Source organism: Myotis nattereri, assembly GCF_964212035.1.
Source record: "Myotis nattereri genome assembly, chromosome: 6".
Lineage (NCBI taxonomy): Eukaryota > Metazoa > Chordata > Mammalia > Chiroptera > Vespertilionidae > Myotis > Myotis nattereri.
In genome coordinates, this window is record NC_138081.1 from 88,652,286 (window position 1) to 88,669,084 (window position 16,799).

At 39.6% G+C, this 16,799-nt stretch overlaps 1 protein-coding gene across 1 annotated transcript in view; it reads left to right on the forward strand.

The window, feature by feature from the left end:
* Nucleotides 1-471: 471 nt before the first annotated feature.
* Nucleotides 472-16,799, forward strand: part of ROS1 (ROS proto-oncogene 1, receptor tyrosine kinase) — a 92,984-nt gene continuing 76,656 nt past the window's right edge. The window contains exons 1-5 of the mRNA XM_081094756.1: nucleotides 472-639; nucleotides 6,147-6,191; nucleotides 7,872-7,931; nucleotides 10,151-10,177; nucleotides 15,947-16,007. Of these exons, the coding sequence (XP_080950882.1) occupies nucleotides 517-639; nucleotides 6,147-6,191; nucleotides 7,872-7,931; nucleotides 10,151-10,177; nucleotides 15,947-16,007 (316 nt within the window). The 5' untranslated portion in view covers nucleotides 472-516. The remainder of the gene's footprint in view (nucleotides 640-6,146; nucleotides 6,192-7,871; nucleotides 7,932-10,150; nucleotides 10,178-15,946; nucleotides 16,008-16,799) is intronic.

Sequence of the window (16,799 nt, forward strand, 5' to 3'; positions counted from 1 at the left end):
TTAAAATATGCTCTTGGTTCCAAAGGGTTCTGTTTTTCCTCTCGGCCTCATCGTTGGACTTAGGCGCTTCTATGTTTCTTATAATTTTTTATTATAATAGTGCCGCTGTTGGCTAAAGTCTAGGTGGTCAAACCCAGTTTCCTGCCGAGCCGAACCAGCCTCAGGAAGGTGAAGTGGTGGGTGATCCCGGGAAGCGTCGGGCTGGGGACTGGGCGCGCGTCACCTGCTTCCCACTTCGTGTGCTTGCCAGGCGAAGCGCGCTCCTAACCTTTAGTCAGTGGGTGATTTTCTTTATGGGAGTAAAACAAAGCTAAGTGATGAAATAGCTGTTATGGGCATAGGACAAGCTATCTAGGATTCAAAGGTCTAAACTAAAAGGTGTACGTATATTATTAAAAAAAAAAAAGTCCACCAGCCTCTCCTTCAACTGAAGTGATGAAACCCGAAGAATTCACATAGCGAAATGGAGGAAACTGGAACGCGCATCTGAAGTCCCGCCAGTGGACTGGTGAAGTGATGAAGAACAGTTGCTGGCTTATCCTGAAACTTGTCAGTTTCGTGACTCTCGGCTGCCCGTGGATTTCTGTGGGTCAGTGTACAGTTTTAAACAGCTGCCTGAAGTCATGTGTAACGAACCTGGTAAGTTCTACCGGTCTTGCTGTTTGTCTTTGCGGGGACTAAAACATAGAATTCAGCTTGTTATAAAGGTTTGAATTATTTTCACTTTATAAGAAGTTTCCTCATGAGGAATATTGTTTTTTCAAATAAGTTAGGACCCTTTATAATTACAGAAGGTAGGGCAGGCCTATTTTATTTATCTGTTCATAGATTTTTGGGAGGACTGGGATTTGAGTAAAGGAGGATTAAATGCCATCAATTGTGCATGCTTTAAAAAAATTATATAATTTGAAAACTCATTTATTACAGAATCATTTATATTTGCCTGGAAGCACGCAGCAGGTTTGGACCCAGGGCAATGCCGTCCAGCTGTAAACATCAGTGCTGTTTGTATTGGGATGGATGATTGTATGGTGAGGTGGATGACCGAGGCAGCAGCTGCAGGGCCATATAGAACAACATTTTATTTTAAAAGCAAGAATTGTTTGTATAGTCCTTTGTTGCTTTCTGTGCATTTGTAATTTTTCAGTAACGAGGTGTGTTTTTTTTTAAATTAATGTTTTCTTCTCATTTCTGGGTATCATTCCTCCTATATATATTATTTCATATCTTTTTAGGTGTTATGCTTTAGTTGTACTTAAAACAGTCACTGAATTCACTTTAAAAACCAAATGCAGTCTAGCCAGGGAAAGATACACTCATCTAAAGACAAAGGAAATACCATGGTAGCTTACATGTGACACTAGTTAGAGTCACACTTTGAAATATAATGAAAATACCAAATAAAATACAGTGCTCATCCTAAAGCATTAGAGATAGAAGTCAAGGGTAGATTAGGAAAGAAAATGATTTGTGTTAAAGAAATTGATTTGTGTTACTCTCTTTTTGGTTGAATTTAAACTATTGTGAATATTTTTATGGATACTCGAACTTTTGAAAAAAAAGTTTGGTATTTTTACATAAACCTTCGCTGAAGACTTCATTGCCATTAATGTAGAATTGTATGCTATAGGTTTTTAAAGTTGTAATTCAAACTTAAAAGTGGAAAACTGGGACAATTAAATGCTTTCTTTATTAAAAAGTTAAAAATTTTTCTCTGCTTTTAACAAGAATACATGCTCATTGTAAAACATTTATCAGAGAGAAAATGGGGAAGAGTAAAGGAAAGAACCTTACAATTCCACCACTATTAACCTCTGATCGTATTTTCTCTCAGTGTTTTCCCCCCCGAATGCGAATATAGTTTCACACACAGTTGTGCACTCAGTTTTTCACTTAGTGGTACATGCGAGTTTTCCTCCATGCCCTGCAGTTTTCATGGAAACAGGATCTTTAACGCATTTAGAATAGCCCATCGTATGATTGTCTTGCCACAACCTGTTCATGTTGCTACTATCAAAACTGAGGCTGGTTGTTTCCGTTAGTGTCTATGTTACGTATTTGATTATTCTAGTTACGTTTAGTTTTAGCGTGTCTTTTGTGTGGGCTCTTTGGTTTCAGGGTTTGGCAGTAGGCGCAGACAGCTTGTTCCTTTGCTGAGCTGCCTTCCGTTCACCACCTACAGAGAAAGGCGCAGCTGCTGTGGTGGCGGCTGCGAGAGACACGGTCTGCCAACCTGACCAGTGGCTGCACTGACGGTCTCCAGACACGGTCTGCCAACCTGACCAGTGGCTGCACTGACGGTCTCCGTCTGGGCCTCCCACGCAGGGCTGGAGGGACAAAACGGGGTGAATGGACAATGAACACAGCCAGGGCCAGGGGAAAGGATGTGTAAAGTGCTCGAGTGTATTATATCGTTTGAATTTTTTTCTCTGTCATCCTTTTTAGTCTGGACATTTGCTGGGAAGGTCATCTTTGATTTTACTGGGTAGTTCGTGATACTGGAGCATCTTTGCTTTTTTTTTTAAAAAAAAGAAACAAAAGAGTATTATACAAAGGAATGTTCAAAATTGCTGTCCAAAAATGCACAAACCATAAACCATAGTTCCAGGCTTGAGCATGGGCATTTTACAGCAACCGACTTAACATTTTTGAATTATATATGCCACATGCTGCAGAGAATAAAACGTAATATTATTTTTTAAAATATTTTTATTGATTTCAGAGAGGAAGGGAAAAGGAGAAAGAGATAGAAGTATCAATGATGAGGGAGAATCATTGATTGGTTGTTTCCTGCAGCCCCCCCTGCTGGAGATGGAGCCTGCAACCAGGTCATGTGCCCTTGACCGAATCCATCCCCGAACCCTTTAGTCTGCAGGCCAACGCTCTATTTATTCACTGAGCCAAACCAGCTAGGGCCATAATATTCTTCAGAACACTAGAATTGTGAGAACCTTTATGAACATGAGATTTATGATCAAATAATTATGGAATTGCTTCTCCCATACTCTCTTTTTGTATATCCACAGGGCACAATAGCATATGAGTGTCTTTGTTTAATTATAATTTTTTCATCTTCTTTGGCAACAAAACCTTTTTTTTAGTAACTGATTGTGGAACTAGTGTTCTATCAATTTAGAATAAAGAGTGCTCTGTTAGAAGTATCAATTCAATTCAATAAAAGACTTGAAGCAATAGAGTTCAAAAGGTTGACCTGTTTAAAAAGTATAAACATTACTGGTTTTCTTGTGTATAATATGTAACTTTATAACAGGATAATGGAATGAAACCATAATCCAAAAAATTCCATAAAATATCCAGAAATTAGCCCAGTTTGGATTGGTAAAAGAGTAGACAGGCCAGTAAAACAGAATACAGTTCAGAAATAAGACCATGTACATAAGGAAGTATGGAATATGATAAAGATAACAATTCAAGTCCAAGTGGGGCTATCAATTTAGAATAAAGAATAACTCCCTCCTTTAGTAGGTGAATGAATAAATAAATTGTGGCACATCCAGACAATAGAATATTATTCAGAGCAAAAAAGAAATAAACTATCAAGCCACAAAAACATAAGGAGGGATTTAAATACACATAGCTAAGTGAAAGAAGCCAACCGGAAAAGGCTACGTACTATCTCATTTCAATTCTGTGACATTCTAGAAAACACAAAACTATGGAGCCAATGAAAAGATCAATGGTTCATAGCAATGGGGTTTGAGGGAATCGGGAGGGAGACGATGAATAAGCCGAGCATAGAGGATTGTTAGAGCAGGGCAAATGCTCTGTATGATATTATAATGATGCATATATGTCATTATACATTTGTCTAATCCCATAGAGTGTACAACACCAAGAGTGAATCCTAACATAAACTATGGACTTTGGATAATTATGATTCGTCAATGTCAGTTCATCCTTAGTAAAAATGTAGTATTTGGTGAGTGATGTTGATAATGGGTGAGCCTGTGCATGTGTGAGGGCAGGGGTTATATGGGAAATCTCTGTGCCATAATCTCAATTCTGTTATAAATCTTCTGTTGCCAAAGAAGATTAAAATAAATTCCAGGAGGTACTTTTAAAAAGATGTGATTTAAATACAGACAAATAACAAAAACAAAATAAGACTAAACTCCATAAAATATTAAAATAAACTAGGAGCAAATATTTCTATACTTGTGGAATGGGAATGTCTTAAGAAGCCTGATTCAAAATCTAGAATCCCTAAAGAAATTATTAATAAATTTGACTGCTTAAAAACTTAAACTATATGACAGTAAACAGAATATAGTAAGAACAAAGTTGAAAAATGGAAAAAAAGTATTGTATGTGATAAACAAAATTTTATCAACCCTTATATATAAGAGCATTTAAAATAATTTAAAGCATGAATACCTACTTTTTAAAAAAAGAATTATAAATGGCTAAAAAAGATTTGAAGTTTAACTTCACAGAAACCATAGAAATACATAACAAAAATGAATTACCAACTTTTCTTCTATCAGTTTGGCAAAGATAAAAACATTTTGTTGGCAAAGTTTAGATAAATTGGCACTTTCATACACTGTGGTTAGGATGCAAATTGACAGATTTCTAGAAAACATGGGTTAATATATATCAAAATTAAAAGGAAAAATATACTTTTAACCCTGAACATCAAAAAAATTATCTGAAGAGATTATTGCATAAGTAACCAAAGAAATGTCTGCGAAAGACTATTTATAGCAATTTTGCACCTAATATTAATAGATTTCTAAGTGCCTGGCATTGTACTATAATAATGCATTATTTAATCAAATCCCCCTGAACTTCATGAATTAAATATTATTTTACTTTTGTCTCAGGTGAGAATACTGAGTTTAGACAGCACAGATTAACTTTCAAAATGTCACATTGGGAGCAGTGGGATTACAATGCAGATCATTCTGTTGTTTCATTTATTAGGACAGGAAGTAAATGAAATTAGTTCCGGCTGAGGTGGGCAGGAAGAAAATCTTGTGCCAAGAAGTAGGTGTTGGGTTAAGAGGACTTGAGACCCAGCACTGGGATTGTGTGTTTTAAGCAGATGAGTGGGGCAGGAGGAACTAAGCAGTGGTTCTCAACCTGTGGGTTGCGACCCCTTTGGCAGTCAAATGACCCTTTCACAGGGGTCGCCTAGGACCATCCTGCATATCAGATATTTACATTATGATTCATAACAGTAACAACATTGCAGTTATGAAGTAGCAATGAAAATAATTTTATGGTTGGGTCACAACATGAGGAACTGTATTTAAAGGGCCAGAAGGTTGAGAACCACTGAAGGCAAGAACAGAAGGTGTGCGCCTTGCTGGGTTAATCACTTCTCCAATTCAGTGGTTCAAATTCAGCAACTTTTAAGGGGAGGTTCTGAGCAGTACCAACTGGAAAAATTCACTTAGTTTTCCTTTGCTCATAATTCTAAGTCAATCAGTGGGGCAGGTTGACAATTAGGTCATATCTACATAATGTGATCCAAGCACATATGTGATTATCATAGGCTCAGGATTGCCATCCTTTGTGAGTCCTTCTGTCTATGAAGGACTCCATTTAAATAAGGAAAAGGAAGAGAAAGAGCAGTTTAGAGACTTCCTCCCCTTGGTTCCCATTTCTTTTATTTTCCCTCAGCACAAAAAAGTTCTTAAAATTTCTGAACACGTGAGGAATAAACAGAGCAATCTGATGTCTTACTCTATGTAAAATTCTGAATTTGTATTTTTCTCTGCTCTTAATAAGACTGCTTTAAAAAAAAAGAAAAATCTGAACATAATTCATGTTTTATCCAGAGTCTTTTGACTTCATTAATGGACTAATGTCACAGGCTTGTTTAATATTGTGTGAGACTCTCTCCATTGTCCTTAACCCCTCCTCTAGCCACACCCCCATCCCACCTTTACCATTTCTGAAGAATTCTTAGACATTATATCTTATAATTTGCACTGGGATTTTGTCTGATTTCATGACTAATTTAATGACTTTAAGACATTTGGCTCCTTGTTTTCCGGTTAGAAAACACCAGAAAGGAGGGAGGCAGCACTATTCCAGGAAGCTTTTTTAAACAAGGTGTGGTAGTTATTACCGCACACAATATTGGGAGCTGGTGTTTATTACCTCCTTCTTCATTGCAGGGCAGGCATCTGGACAGCGGTACGCCGTATAATCTGAGTGAACCAGTGAGTAATTGCTTCTATTGTTAAGAACTGTACAGTGTTAGCAATGATTACAGAAAAGGGGGCAATGGTCAGGTTTTATTACAGTAAGGTGTGTCCTAAGTAAAATCTCATTTCTTTGTCTCTGCTGGAGGAATGACAATAAAAAATATAGTTATAAGTGAAAGAATATTCACAGATGTAGTCAGGGACAGTGTTTAAGTGGAAAGAACACAAGACCAATCCAAGTCCGTTATTTTGATTCTGCATATTTGCATGGTTTGGGGCAAATTATTTAATATTTCTGAGACTTAGTTTTATCATGTGTTATCTGAGAGGGTTAGGTTAGGTAGTCTCCCATGTTTCTTCTAACAATTACATTTATGGTTTTATTACTTTTCTGCACCTGTGCCCATTTATTCAACAGATGTTTAAATGATTCAAAGCATAAGTATGAACTAGGCACTGTGCTAGGTAACAGTTAAACAAATGCAAATGAGACCACAACAACCCAAAATCTATGGGGCACAGCAAAAGCAGTCTTAAGAGGGAAGCTGAGAGCATCCCAGGCCCACCTCAAGAAACAAGGGAAATCTCAAATGAACAATCTAACCTTCTTTTTAATGGAACTGGAAAAAGAACAACAAAGCCCAAAGGGAGTAGAAGAAAGGAAATAATAAAGATCAGAGCAAAAATAAACAAAATAGAATCTAAATAAATAATATAAAAGATCAATGAAACCAAGAGCTGGTTCTTGGAAAAAATAAATAAGATCGATAAGCCTTAACCAGGCTCATCAAGAAAAGAAGAGAGCGGATCCAAATAAATAAAATCAGAAATAAAGGAGAAGTAACAACTGACACCACAGAAATACAAAAGATTATGAGGAAATATTATGAACAACTATATACCAACAAATTGGACGATCTGGAAGAAATGGATACATTCCTAGAAACATACAATCTCTCAAAGCTGAGGTAGTAGATGAACTCACCTGTGGAGAACTTGAAGCATGAAAAGAGAGAAAGTTGAAGATAGAAGACAAAATCAAAATGTGTGGGGAGAGAGGAAAAAAGACGGTAAAGAAGGAACTGAGAGGAAGAAGGGGACCCAGGTGTCCCCGTGGCCTGTGGAAGAAATGTCTATACAAGCACAGGAGCAGGCAGATCAAGCACAGTTAGGAGAAATGGGCCGCATCTGTCCATAGGAGGCCCAGGCAGCTTTGGGAGAAGGTTTTCAGGGCAGCTGTGGGGCAAAAGCTGGCCAGTGGGCAGTAGACTTCTCAAACTGTCCACCTAGTCAAGGTTTGATGTGCTGCCCTCTGCTTGAGCGCCAGCTTGAGTCTGGCTTGTCACATGAGGCCACCCGATGGAGCCAAGATCTGTTCAATGTCATGCTGACCTAGACTTTACCTGCTGCCAGCCACCCCGTGGACAGCGTGCTACCTGAAGTTTGTCTGCTCTCTGGGTTCTTGCCCTGCCCATTCCAGACTGAAGTCCACTCAGCACCCTTGCCAACCCTCAGTGAACCACACCGCCCTGCTGTCTGTAGACAGGACAGCTCTGCTTATCACCCCAAAGGTCCTAATTCTTTCAAGGCCACAGATTCCTCGGTAGATTTCTATTTCTAAAACATTGTCGCATTTTCAGATGACAAAAAAGTCCCTCTTGTTCAGTCACTGTTGTCTCTTCCTGTCTCTTGCAGTGCATCCAAGGATGTCATTTTTGGAACTCTGCAGATCAGGAAAAGTGTGCTTTAAAGTGTGTAAGTGTTAACTATATTTCTGTTTTGATATTAATGTCCCCCTTAGGAGAAATGTTATCTAAGAGGACTCCCATTTGAGTTTCCGTTGGCTTTCACTTAGTTGGCTTGACCCTAAAGGGAAAGTATGGCAGCCTGAGTGATACATAGTAATGGGGGGAGAGTGAGATTACCATTACTAACCCAACTGGAGACCATGGGAGGTTAACACAAACCATGACACCCCGGGAATGCCCAATGGATGCCTCCTACAAAGGCCTTCTGGTAGGATGTTAGGTATTTGTTAAATTCCAGGTCCTGCACTTCTCAAATGTCAATATACACTTAACTGGGAATCTTGTTGAAATGCAGATTCTGATTCAGTGGGTCTGGGGGAACCTGAGATTCTGTGCTGATAACAAGCTCCCCAGGTAAGGCGATGCTGGTGGCTCCAGACCCGTCTCTGGATAGGAGGGCCCTTGGCCATGTCCAAAGTGGCTCTGCAGGGAACATGGTAGTAATCTAATCCAGAGGTCACGGGCACCTAGGTTCATTTCTCTTTGGGTAGGAAATATATCCCCCAATACCTTATTTTTCATTTATCTCAGCTTTGCCACTTAATGTGTGACTTTGTTAAGGTACTTAACTCCTTGGTACTATACTTTCCTCATCATTAAAATAGGATACTAATCGAATCTCCCTCCTAAGGATAGTGCCTGAAACACGGTCATTACTCAATCTCATGAATAAAAATTGTGTAATTTAAAAGTGGGCTGGAAGCCAGGTGCAGTTACATCTCTGTAAGACAAGGGAGCAGCAACAAGTTGCATTTACATGGGACAAGGGAACTGGAAGTAGCCAGGAAAGGTCTATATTTAAAAAATAAAGAGAAGGAAGCCCTTCATTCAGATGGAAAAGAAAAGAAGAAAGCCCAGAGGACTGGAAGGACTATAAGGGAGGAGGGCCTTAGGAATTACTATAGTAACCAATTCGAAGGGGAATATTGACCAATCAGAGGGGATATCAGGACACAGGACCTGCAGCCTTTATAAGCCATGGGGAAAAAGAACTCAGTGGGACCCTTTTCCCCCTCCCTACATGGAGTCAGTTCTGTGGGCCCTTTCCCCCTCCCTATGTGGGAGTTCATTCTGTGGGACTCTTCCCTCTCCCCACGTGGGAGTCTGTATCTATTCTTCAATAAATTTCCACTTTTGCTATACTAAAAAAAACAAAAACAAAACCAGTGGGCTGTATTGCAGGTTGTTCAGGTCAGAGATTAAATCAGTAAGGTCGAGGTAACGTTGGGTAATATCATTTTCTATTAATTACTCAAATTGTAGCATTGGGATTTAAATAAGGACATTGGCCTCTTCTATTGCCCCCATAGCTGTTCCTGTATAGTATGTCCTCGCAGATCTTTGTCATAGCAGTTACTCACGCCCATTCTCATGTTTATGACCATGTGCTTCATAGAACGGAAGTTACCAAAAGGTGGGGCAGGTGGGATCTGGACCTGGGAACTATTATATACTCTAAAAACACAGGTACCTCTCCTTGGCAGCACTTTAAACAATTGCAATTTTAAGCATTATTTGTCTAGCCACGTGCTTTGTCCTACATGTAAGCCCATCAGGGTAGGACGCTCTATCTTGTGCACACTGTGTCTCCTGCACTGAACACAGTGAAGGGCAGATAGCAGGTGCTCAGACACACACTGGATGAGTGAATGAAGGGAAAGTGCCATTTGTTGTCAGAAAACAGTCCAGAAGCAGAGTGGACGCTAGCATGGCCCGCCTGGGCAGATGGACCTGCTGGCCTTTCTTAGCTCGAGCTATTGGTAGTTTTCACTTCAGGTTCTGTCTTCCCTGGGCATCTGCCAACATCCCTTCATTCTCTAACCTGGTCCATCACAGATCCCCCCTTACTTGACGGGGACTTCCTGGCAGACATCATGCTTTTTTACAGCATTTTCCCAGTGATGCAAATGTAAGTTTTACAGCTCTTCCTTCAGTGGCCTGTGTGGGCAGAAGGCCCTGCTCTGGGCTCCCTTGCTTTTTACTGTTTTTTATTTGTTTGATTTTTTAAACTTTATTTTATTTATTTTTTTATTTTGTTATTGGTTGTTTGCCAATGGCGGGATAAGAAGTTAATTTGGGAGAAATGTAGAGCTAAGTATCATTAAAATTATCTACAGCTTTAGAGATTTTCAGCAGTTTTTCTTTGTTTTTTGTTTTCCCATGCAGAATGACACCTATGCCACCGTTTGTGAGGTAAGTTGGCAGTCCTTATAGAAAGGATGTCATCCCACTCCAAGTCTTTATCTCTGGTGTTAACGTAAACAAACCATTGAAACCTGTAAAGAATTTTTGTGAGTTTATTTGAGCCAAACTGTCGACATATGCCGGGAAGCAGAACCTCAACGAATTGAGATGGTGCTCTGGAGAATGGCAGGGTTACATCCGTATTTATACATTGCAATCAAAGGAGGAACATAGGTGGGTTACATGAAATTCATTGGTGACAGATTTAAGGAGGTGGGATTAAGCGAAGCGGGGGGGGGGGAACCCCTGGGATGGATAAAAAGTAAAATGATGGACACATACTTAGGTGGGTGCAGGAACAATTAACATGATGATGAAGGAATTTGTGGTATCTGTCCTGGACCCAGCACACCTGGCTGTGCCCCAGGGCCTCCATAAAAAGGGAAGTCACAAGTTACCCAGACATCCCAAGGACATGTTATCATAGATGCAAAAAGACAGATGGGCTCAGTTGACCTTATCTGTGAAGATACTGGCCTAGGACGTAACTGCCCACCATAACTGCTTTTAGTTAAAGTTTAATTTCAGACCATCCTTTGTGGTGACGTTAGGTCTCTGAGTCTGCAAGACCGCCATGCAGGCCTCCCCTGAGCTTGTCAGGTCAGCATGTGGCCCCTTTCGTCCACCCTGGTAAAATAAGAACGAAGAAACCTGAATCATTCTTGGGTGTGCTACGACGCTGGGCATAAAGATGGCTGTGGAATTCCATGATGACACAAATATTTGCTGTGTTTTATATATCTGTATGCATACACAATGTATAAAAAGTTAATGTATGTGTATACACACACATACATTTATCCGCATATGCTGCTCTGGTTGGAAGGGTTCTAATTCCTCCTGAACCTGGGCGGGCGAGGTGGCAGGGAGAGAGGCAGGAGCAGATGTCAGGATGTCCTTATTTCTGCTGATTTTATTGTCTTCCCCATAAAGCATATGCTCTATCATTAAATACAATGCTTTCAAAAAAGAACACTTTACTTGCAATTTTTCCCCTTATTCGACAAACTCCTTGGGCAGCATTTTGAAGCACAGTGTGTGTGTGTTTTTTCTTGCTCTTCTAATGAGGGACCTTGTGCTGACGCTGCTGCCCAGGTCTCCCCTCCCTTCCCAGGCCAGGCCCCTCCCCCTGCAGCTCCTCCCAGCACCCGATTTTCTCTGCTCCTTCAGAAGGACCTTAGGACTTTGAGCTTGTCTTCCTCAATCTTCTTGAAGCAAACCTGTTCTTCAGAGTTCATTTTAAATCATTTGACAATAGGTACTTATGACTACATTGTTTCTCAGTTTAAAATCTATGTTGCGTTGTTTTTAAATGTCCTTAAAAACCAGAGGACAGAACTAACTTATGTTGCCTGAGGAAGGAGTATATATGATCACCCATTAGTAAAATGGAAAAATTCCCCATTTAGTAGATAATACAAATAAAAAAAATTTTTTTTTAATTGGAATAATTTCTCAATAGTCTGTGATTACTCTGTACTTGAGTGATTTTTTCCTTGGGAGTGAATGGTGGTGGGGTTAGCTAAGAAGAGATAAAACACAGGAGCCGAGGGAGTTGCCACATATGTAAATAGACAAAAGTTTTTCCTGCTTGAAAAAGGAAACAAAACACTACCTTAGAACCCTTTAGTGCAGCGGTTCTCAACCTGTGGGTCGCGACCCCTTTGGGGGTCCAACAACCCTTTCACAAGGGTCACCTAAGACCATCGGAAAACACATATATAATTACATATTGTTTTTGTGATTAATCACTATGCTTTAATTATGTTCAATTTGTAACAATGAAATTGGGGGTCACTACAACATGAGGAACTGTATTTTTTTTAAAATATATTTTATTGATTTTTTACATAGAGGAAGGGAGAGGGATAGAGAATTAGAAACATCGAAGAGAGAGAAACATCAATCAGCTGCCTCCTGCACGCCCCCAAATGGGGATGTGCCCGCAACCAAGGTACATGCCCTTGACTGGAATTGAACCCGGGACCCTTCAGTCCGCAGGCCAACACTCCATCCACTAAGCCAAACCGGTTAGGGCGAAGAACTGTATTAAAGGGTCGCGGCATTAGGAAGGTTGAGAACCACTGCTTTAGTGTGATAAAAGCAAAATTAGCCAAACAAACAAAAAAATCCCCCACAGCCCAAAACCAACAACAAACTGTTATGCCCAGATTTCAAGATCCCCAATAGACCACACCAGGGAGCCAGCCATGTCCGATGCAAAAGCAAAGAGTCTTTTAATATTATAGACCCGGGTCTGGCTCCCAGCCTCCACCGACAAAACGGCGAGACGAGAGTGCCCGCCCTGTGAGAAAAAAGGGGTTTTAATAGGGAGGTGGAGTGAGGGGAGGAGAGATGACTGTGGGCTCTGCCTATTGGCCAGGTGCAAGTCGGGTCTTGTCACACAGGATGTGGTCACATCCATGGCGTGCACGTTCCTTGATTGTCATTGGTTAGTTTAAAGAAGTCCTGGGTGTGGTGAGCAGAGTAGCAGAGGCTTGGGCTTCTGGGAAGAAGCCTTTGCCAAGCACATGGCCAAGGTAAGATGGAGGGCGTAGCCCTCGCCCCCCTCAAAACCAAAACAAACCAATTAAAAACAAAAAACCTCAAAACCTCCAACAACAACAACAGTCCCAGGAGGATTGTGTGTAGGAAGTCAGAGAGAGTTCAAGTATCCCAGGCATTGAAGCAGCCCATTGATGTGATAGTTCCCTGACTCATTATGCTGCTTAGAGAATATAAATATTTTCTCTCAGTGTTCTAACATCTAATTCTACTCATTTCTGTTTATACCTTGCTATGTTACACCTCAAAATGTTATACTTTAACGTAGAACTGAATAGTAGTGCATGCTCTATAGAGATAGTGATAGAGATAGACATATATATATTTTTTTAATTTTTAATTTTTAATTTTTTAATTTATTGCTTAAAGTATTACAAAGGGTATTACATGTGTGTCCATTTTATCCCCCCGCCCTAGACAGTCCCCTAGCCTCCCCTATCCCCCAATGTCTTATGTCCACTGGTTATGCTTATATGCATGCATACAAGTCCTTTAGTTGATCTCTTACCCCCCTACCTCCTGCTCCCCAACCCTCCCTGGCCTTCCCGCTGCAGTTTGACAATCTGTTTGAGGCAGCTCTGCCTCTGTATCTATTATTGTTCAAAAGTTTATAATGGTCTCTATTATCCATGAATGAGTGAGATCATGTGGTATTTTTCCTTCACTGACTGGCTTATTTCACTTAGCATAATGCTCTCCAGTTCCATCCATGCCTTTGCAAATGGTAAGAGCTCCTTCCTTTTTAGAGCAGCATAGTATTCCATCGTGTAGATGTACCACAGTTTTCTAATCCATTCATCTACTGATGGGCACTTAGGCTGTTTCCAGATCTTAGCTATGGTGAATTGTGCTGCTATGAACATAGGGGTGCATATATCCTTTCTGATTGGTGTTTCTGGTTTCTTGGGATATATTCCTAGAAGTGGGATCACAGGGTCAAATGGGAGTTCCATTTGAAGTTTTTTGAGGAAACTCCATACTGTCTTCCATAGTGGCTGCACCAGAGATAGACATATATTTTAAATTTAGCTGATCCCCCCTATAGGAACTCAAGCTCTTAAACAAGGGGTCCTCAAACTTTTTAAACAGGGGGCCAGTTCACTGTCCCTCAGACCGTTGGAGGGCCGGACTATAGTTTAAAAAAAAAACTACGAACAAATTCCTATGCACACTGCACATATCTTATTTTGAAGTAAAAAAACAGAACGGGAACAAATACAATATTTGTATTTGCATGTGGCCCGCGGGCCGTAGTTTGAGGACCCCTGTTTAAACCATTCATGCTTTAACCTACGGAGCTTGGAATTTTTGCACATGTTCCTTAGAGGAAATAGTCTTGGAAGTGAAAGCTTAGCAAAACTAAACTTGGAAAATGATGTCCGCAAGTAAGATGGCTTATTCCTGATCATTTAAAACACAGATTATTCTGTTTCTTAAAATCTTTTTATGGTTTCTTATTGTTGTTTGAGGAAAATCATGTCAACATTTGCTGACTCCCCTTCCTCTCTGAAATCGATAAAAATATATTAAAAATTTGATTAAAAAAATAAATGGTAATTATGTGACAAGATGGTGGTAATGCTATGGTGATCATCATATTGCAATATATAAACATATCAAATATTGTACACCTTAAATGTACACAATGTTATATGTCAATTATGTCTCAATAAAATTGGAAAATATACAAGTTTCATAAAAAGTAAATAAAACAAAACCTTTAAATGCCTAGATAGATCAGAATTTTGTTACATATTTTTCCCTGAAAAAAATTTAGGAGAACTAGGCCCACTATATTCCCAATAGTCAGTACTAGCTATATTTCCAAATAAACATTATTTCATCTCATTTTGCTGCCACTTGGTATATTTATTCTCTACAGATAATAAATGTATTGAATGTATTTTACTGAAACATGAAAGATGTGAAAAAGATATTAAACCCTTAAGTTAAATAATCTGGAGCCCAACCTGAGGTGTTTAAATTAATCCTTAACTAGGCAAACCTGGGCTTATCAGGCTCTGCTTCCTCTGAGCACACAGATCAAACACTGGACAACCAGTATTTGCAAATCACAGCCCTCTTCCTGGGATATTTAGGGCAAATGCATCATACCATGGTTTCCACTATTATCATGAGAAACAATAGCATGTTTTCCTAGGTATTGTAAGTTGAATGAAACTAGGAAGATTGATCATGATTGTGTTGTAGTTTTACAATGTGTGTCTTTTCTCCAAATTTTGTTCTTTCTTCATAGCTAATGTTAATACATCTGTTCCAGGAAATTTGTGTCTCAGTCATCAAAATGTTTACTCTGGTTTTGATTATTGAGATAATATATTAATCATCATTACGTTTTTGGTAGACCTTAAAATTTAATGTTGGTATTAAGACCTCCATTAAAATGTTCAGTTACTATAAAGATTATAGTCAGTTTTTAATTTTTCAAGGAAGGCATGGAAATAAATAGGTATAATTTTAGGCTAGAGTTTTGGGTTATTAGCTCACCAAATCTTTGACTGAGAAGGCAAATATGATTGCATTGTGGAGCTCAGTGTTTTTTTCAAACTGTGTGGTGTGACCCATGAAAGGGTCATGAAGTCAATTTAATGAATAGAGACCCGATAAGCAAATGAAATAGATTAGCATAGAATAGAATAGAATAGAATAGAATAGAATAGAATAGAATAGAATAGAATAGAATAGAAGAGAATAGAGATTGCATCACAGGTATGGGATTTCTTTTGGGGAGGAAACGGTTCTAAAATTAGAGTGTAATGATGATTGCACAATTCTGTGAATATACTGAAAATTACTGAGCTGTGTGCTTTAGATGGGTAAATTTTAGGATGCATGAAATAGATCTCAATAAAACTGTTAAAAAGGGGGTGGGGGGAGTAAATACTGTTTCAAGAATGTATTTGTGCACCGAGTTCTTTCATTACATATATTTTGAAATCTGGGACATGATCAAAAAAGTTCGAAAGGTGCTGTTCTGATCCCACTGGCAAATGAGAACTTTATTATAGTCGCAATCATTGGTGGATAGGTGTACTTATTTGTCAGGCACTGAGATTTCAAAATGTAGTAGAAGCTTACCAGCCAAAGCAGTAGCGAGGCTGCCCTGACTGGCGTGCTACCTGTCTTCCACAGCGGGAGTCCTGTGAGGTCGGCTGCAGCAGTTCTGAAGGTGCCTATGAGGAGGAAGTCCTAGGTAAGTGGACACATGCAGCTATTGCTGAAAATTATCCACCCCGCTCTAGGAACCTATGCTTCATGTCTATAGCTCACTCAAATCTGTCTAGCTACCTATAATTCAATAATTTCAAATGTGAAAGCCATTTGATACAGATTCAGTGCGACGCTTCTTTCAGAGCAAAGGAGGGGAACACAGCACATGAGTGATGTTTAGAACCTGGTTTTGCCCTCGGTCAGTAGGTCAGTAGATGCGATCACTCCTATCAACGAGTGAGACAAATGTGAAGGAGCCGACTAGATGTCAGGAAATGCCACTGTCCTAATGAGCTGAGAGTATAGGAACTGTTAAATTTAATGTTCAGTTAATTATTCAGCTAGCAGTTATTCAGTAAAGCACCCGCCAGAAGCATGGCTCCCTACAGGACTCTAGGACATTTATATGATGTGTAGAAGCTGGTCCTGACATCAGCCCTGGCTGGTTTTGTTGCTTATCTGGGCCTGGAGCCGAAATACAACTGAGGCCTATCAGTGATGGCGAACCTTTTGAGCTCGGCGTGTCAGCATTTTGAAAAACCCTAACTTAACTCTGGTGCCGTGTCACATTTAGAAATTTTTTGATATTTGCAACCATAGTAAAACAAAGACTTATATTTTTGATATTTATTTTACATATTTAAATGCCATTTAACAACGAAAAATCAACCCAAAAAATGAGTTCGCTTGTCACCTCTGATACGCGTGTCATAGGTTCGCCATCACTGGCCTAGATGTTACCTCTGGGGAGGAAAGGTCAGGCAGTCCAAATCGC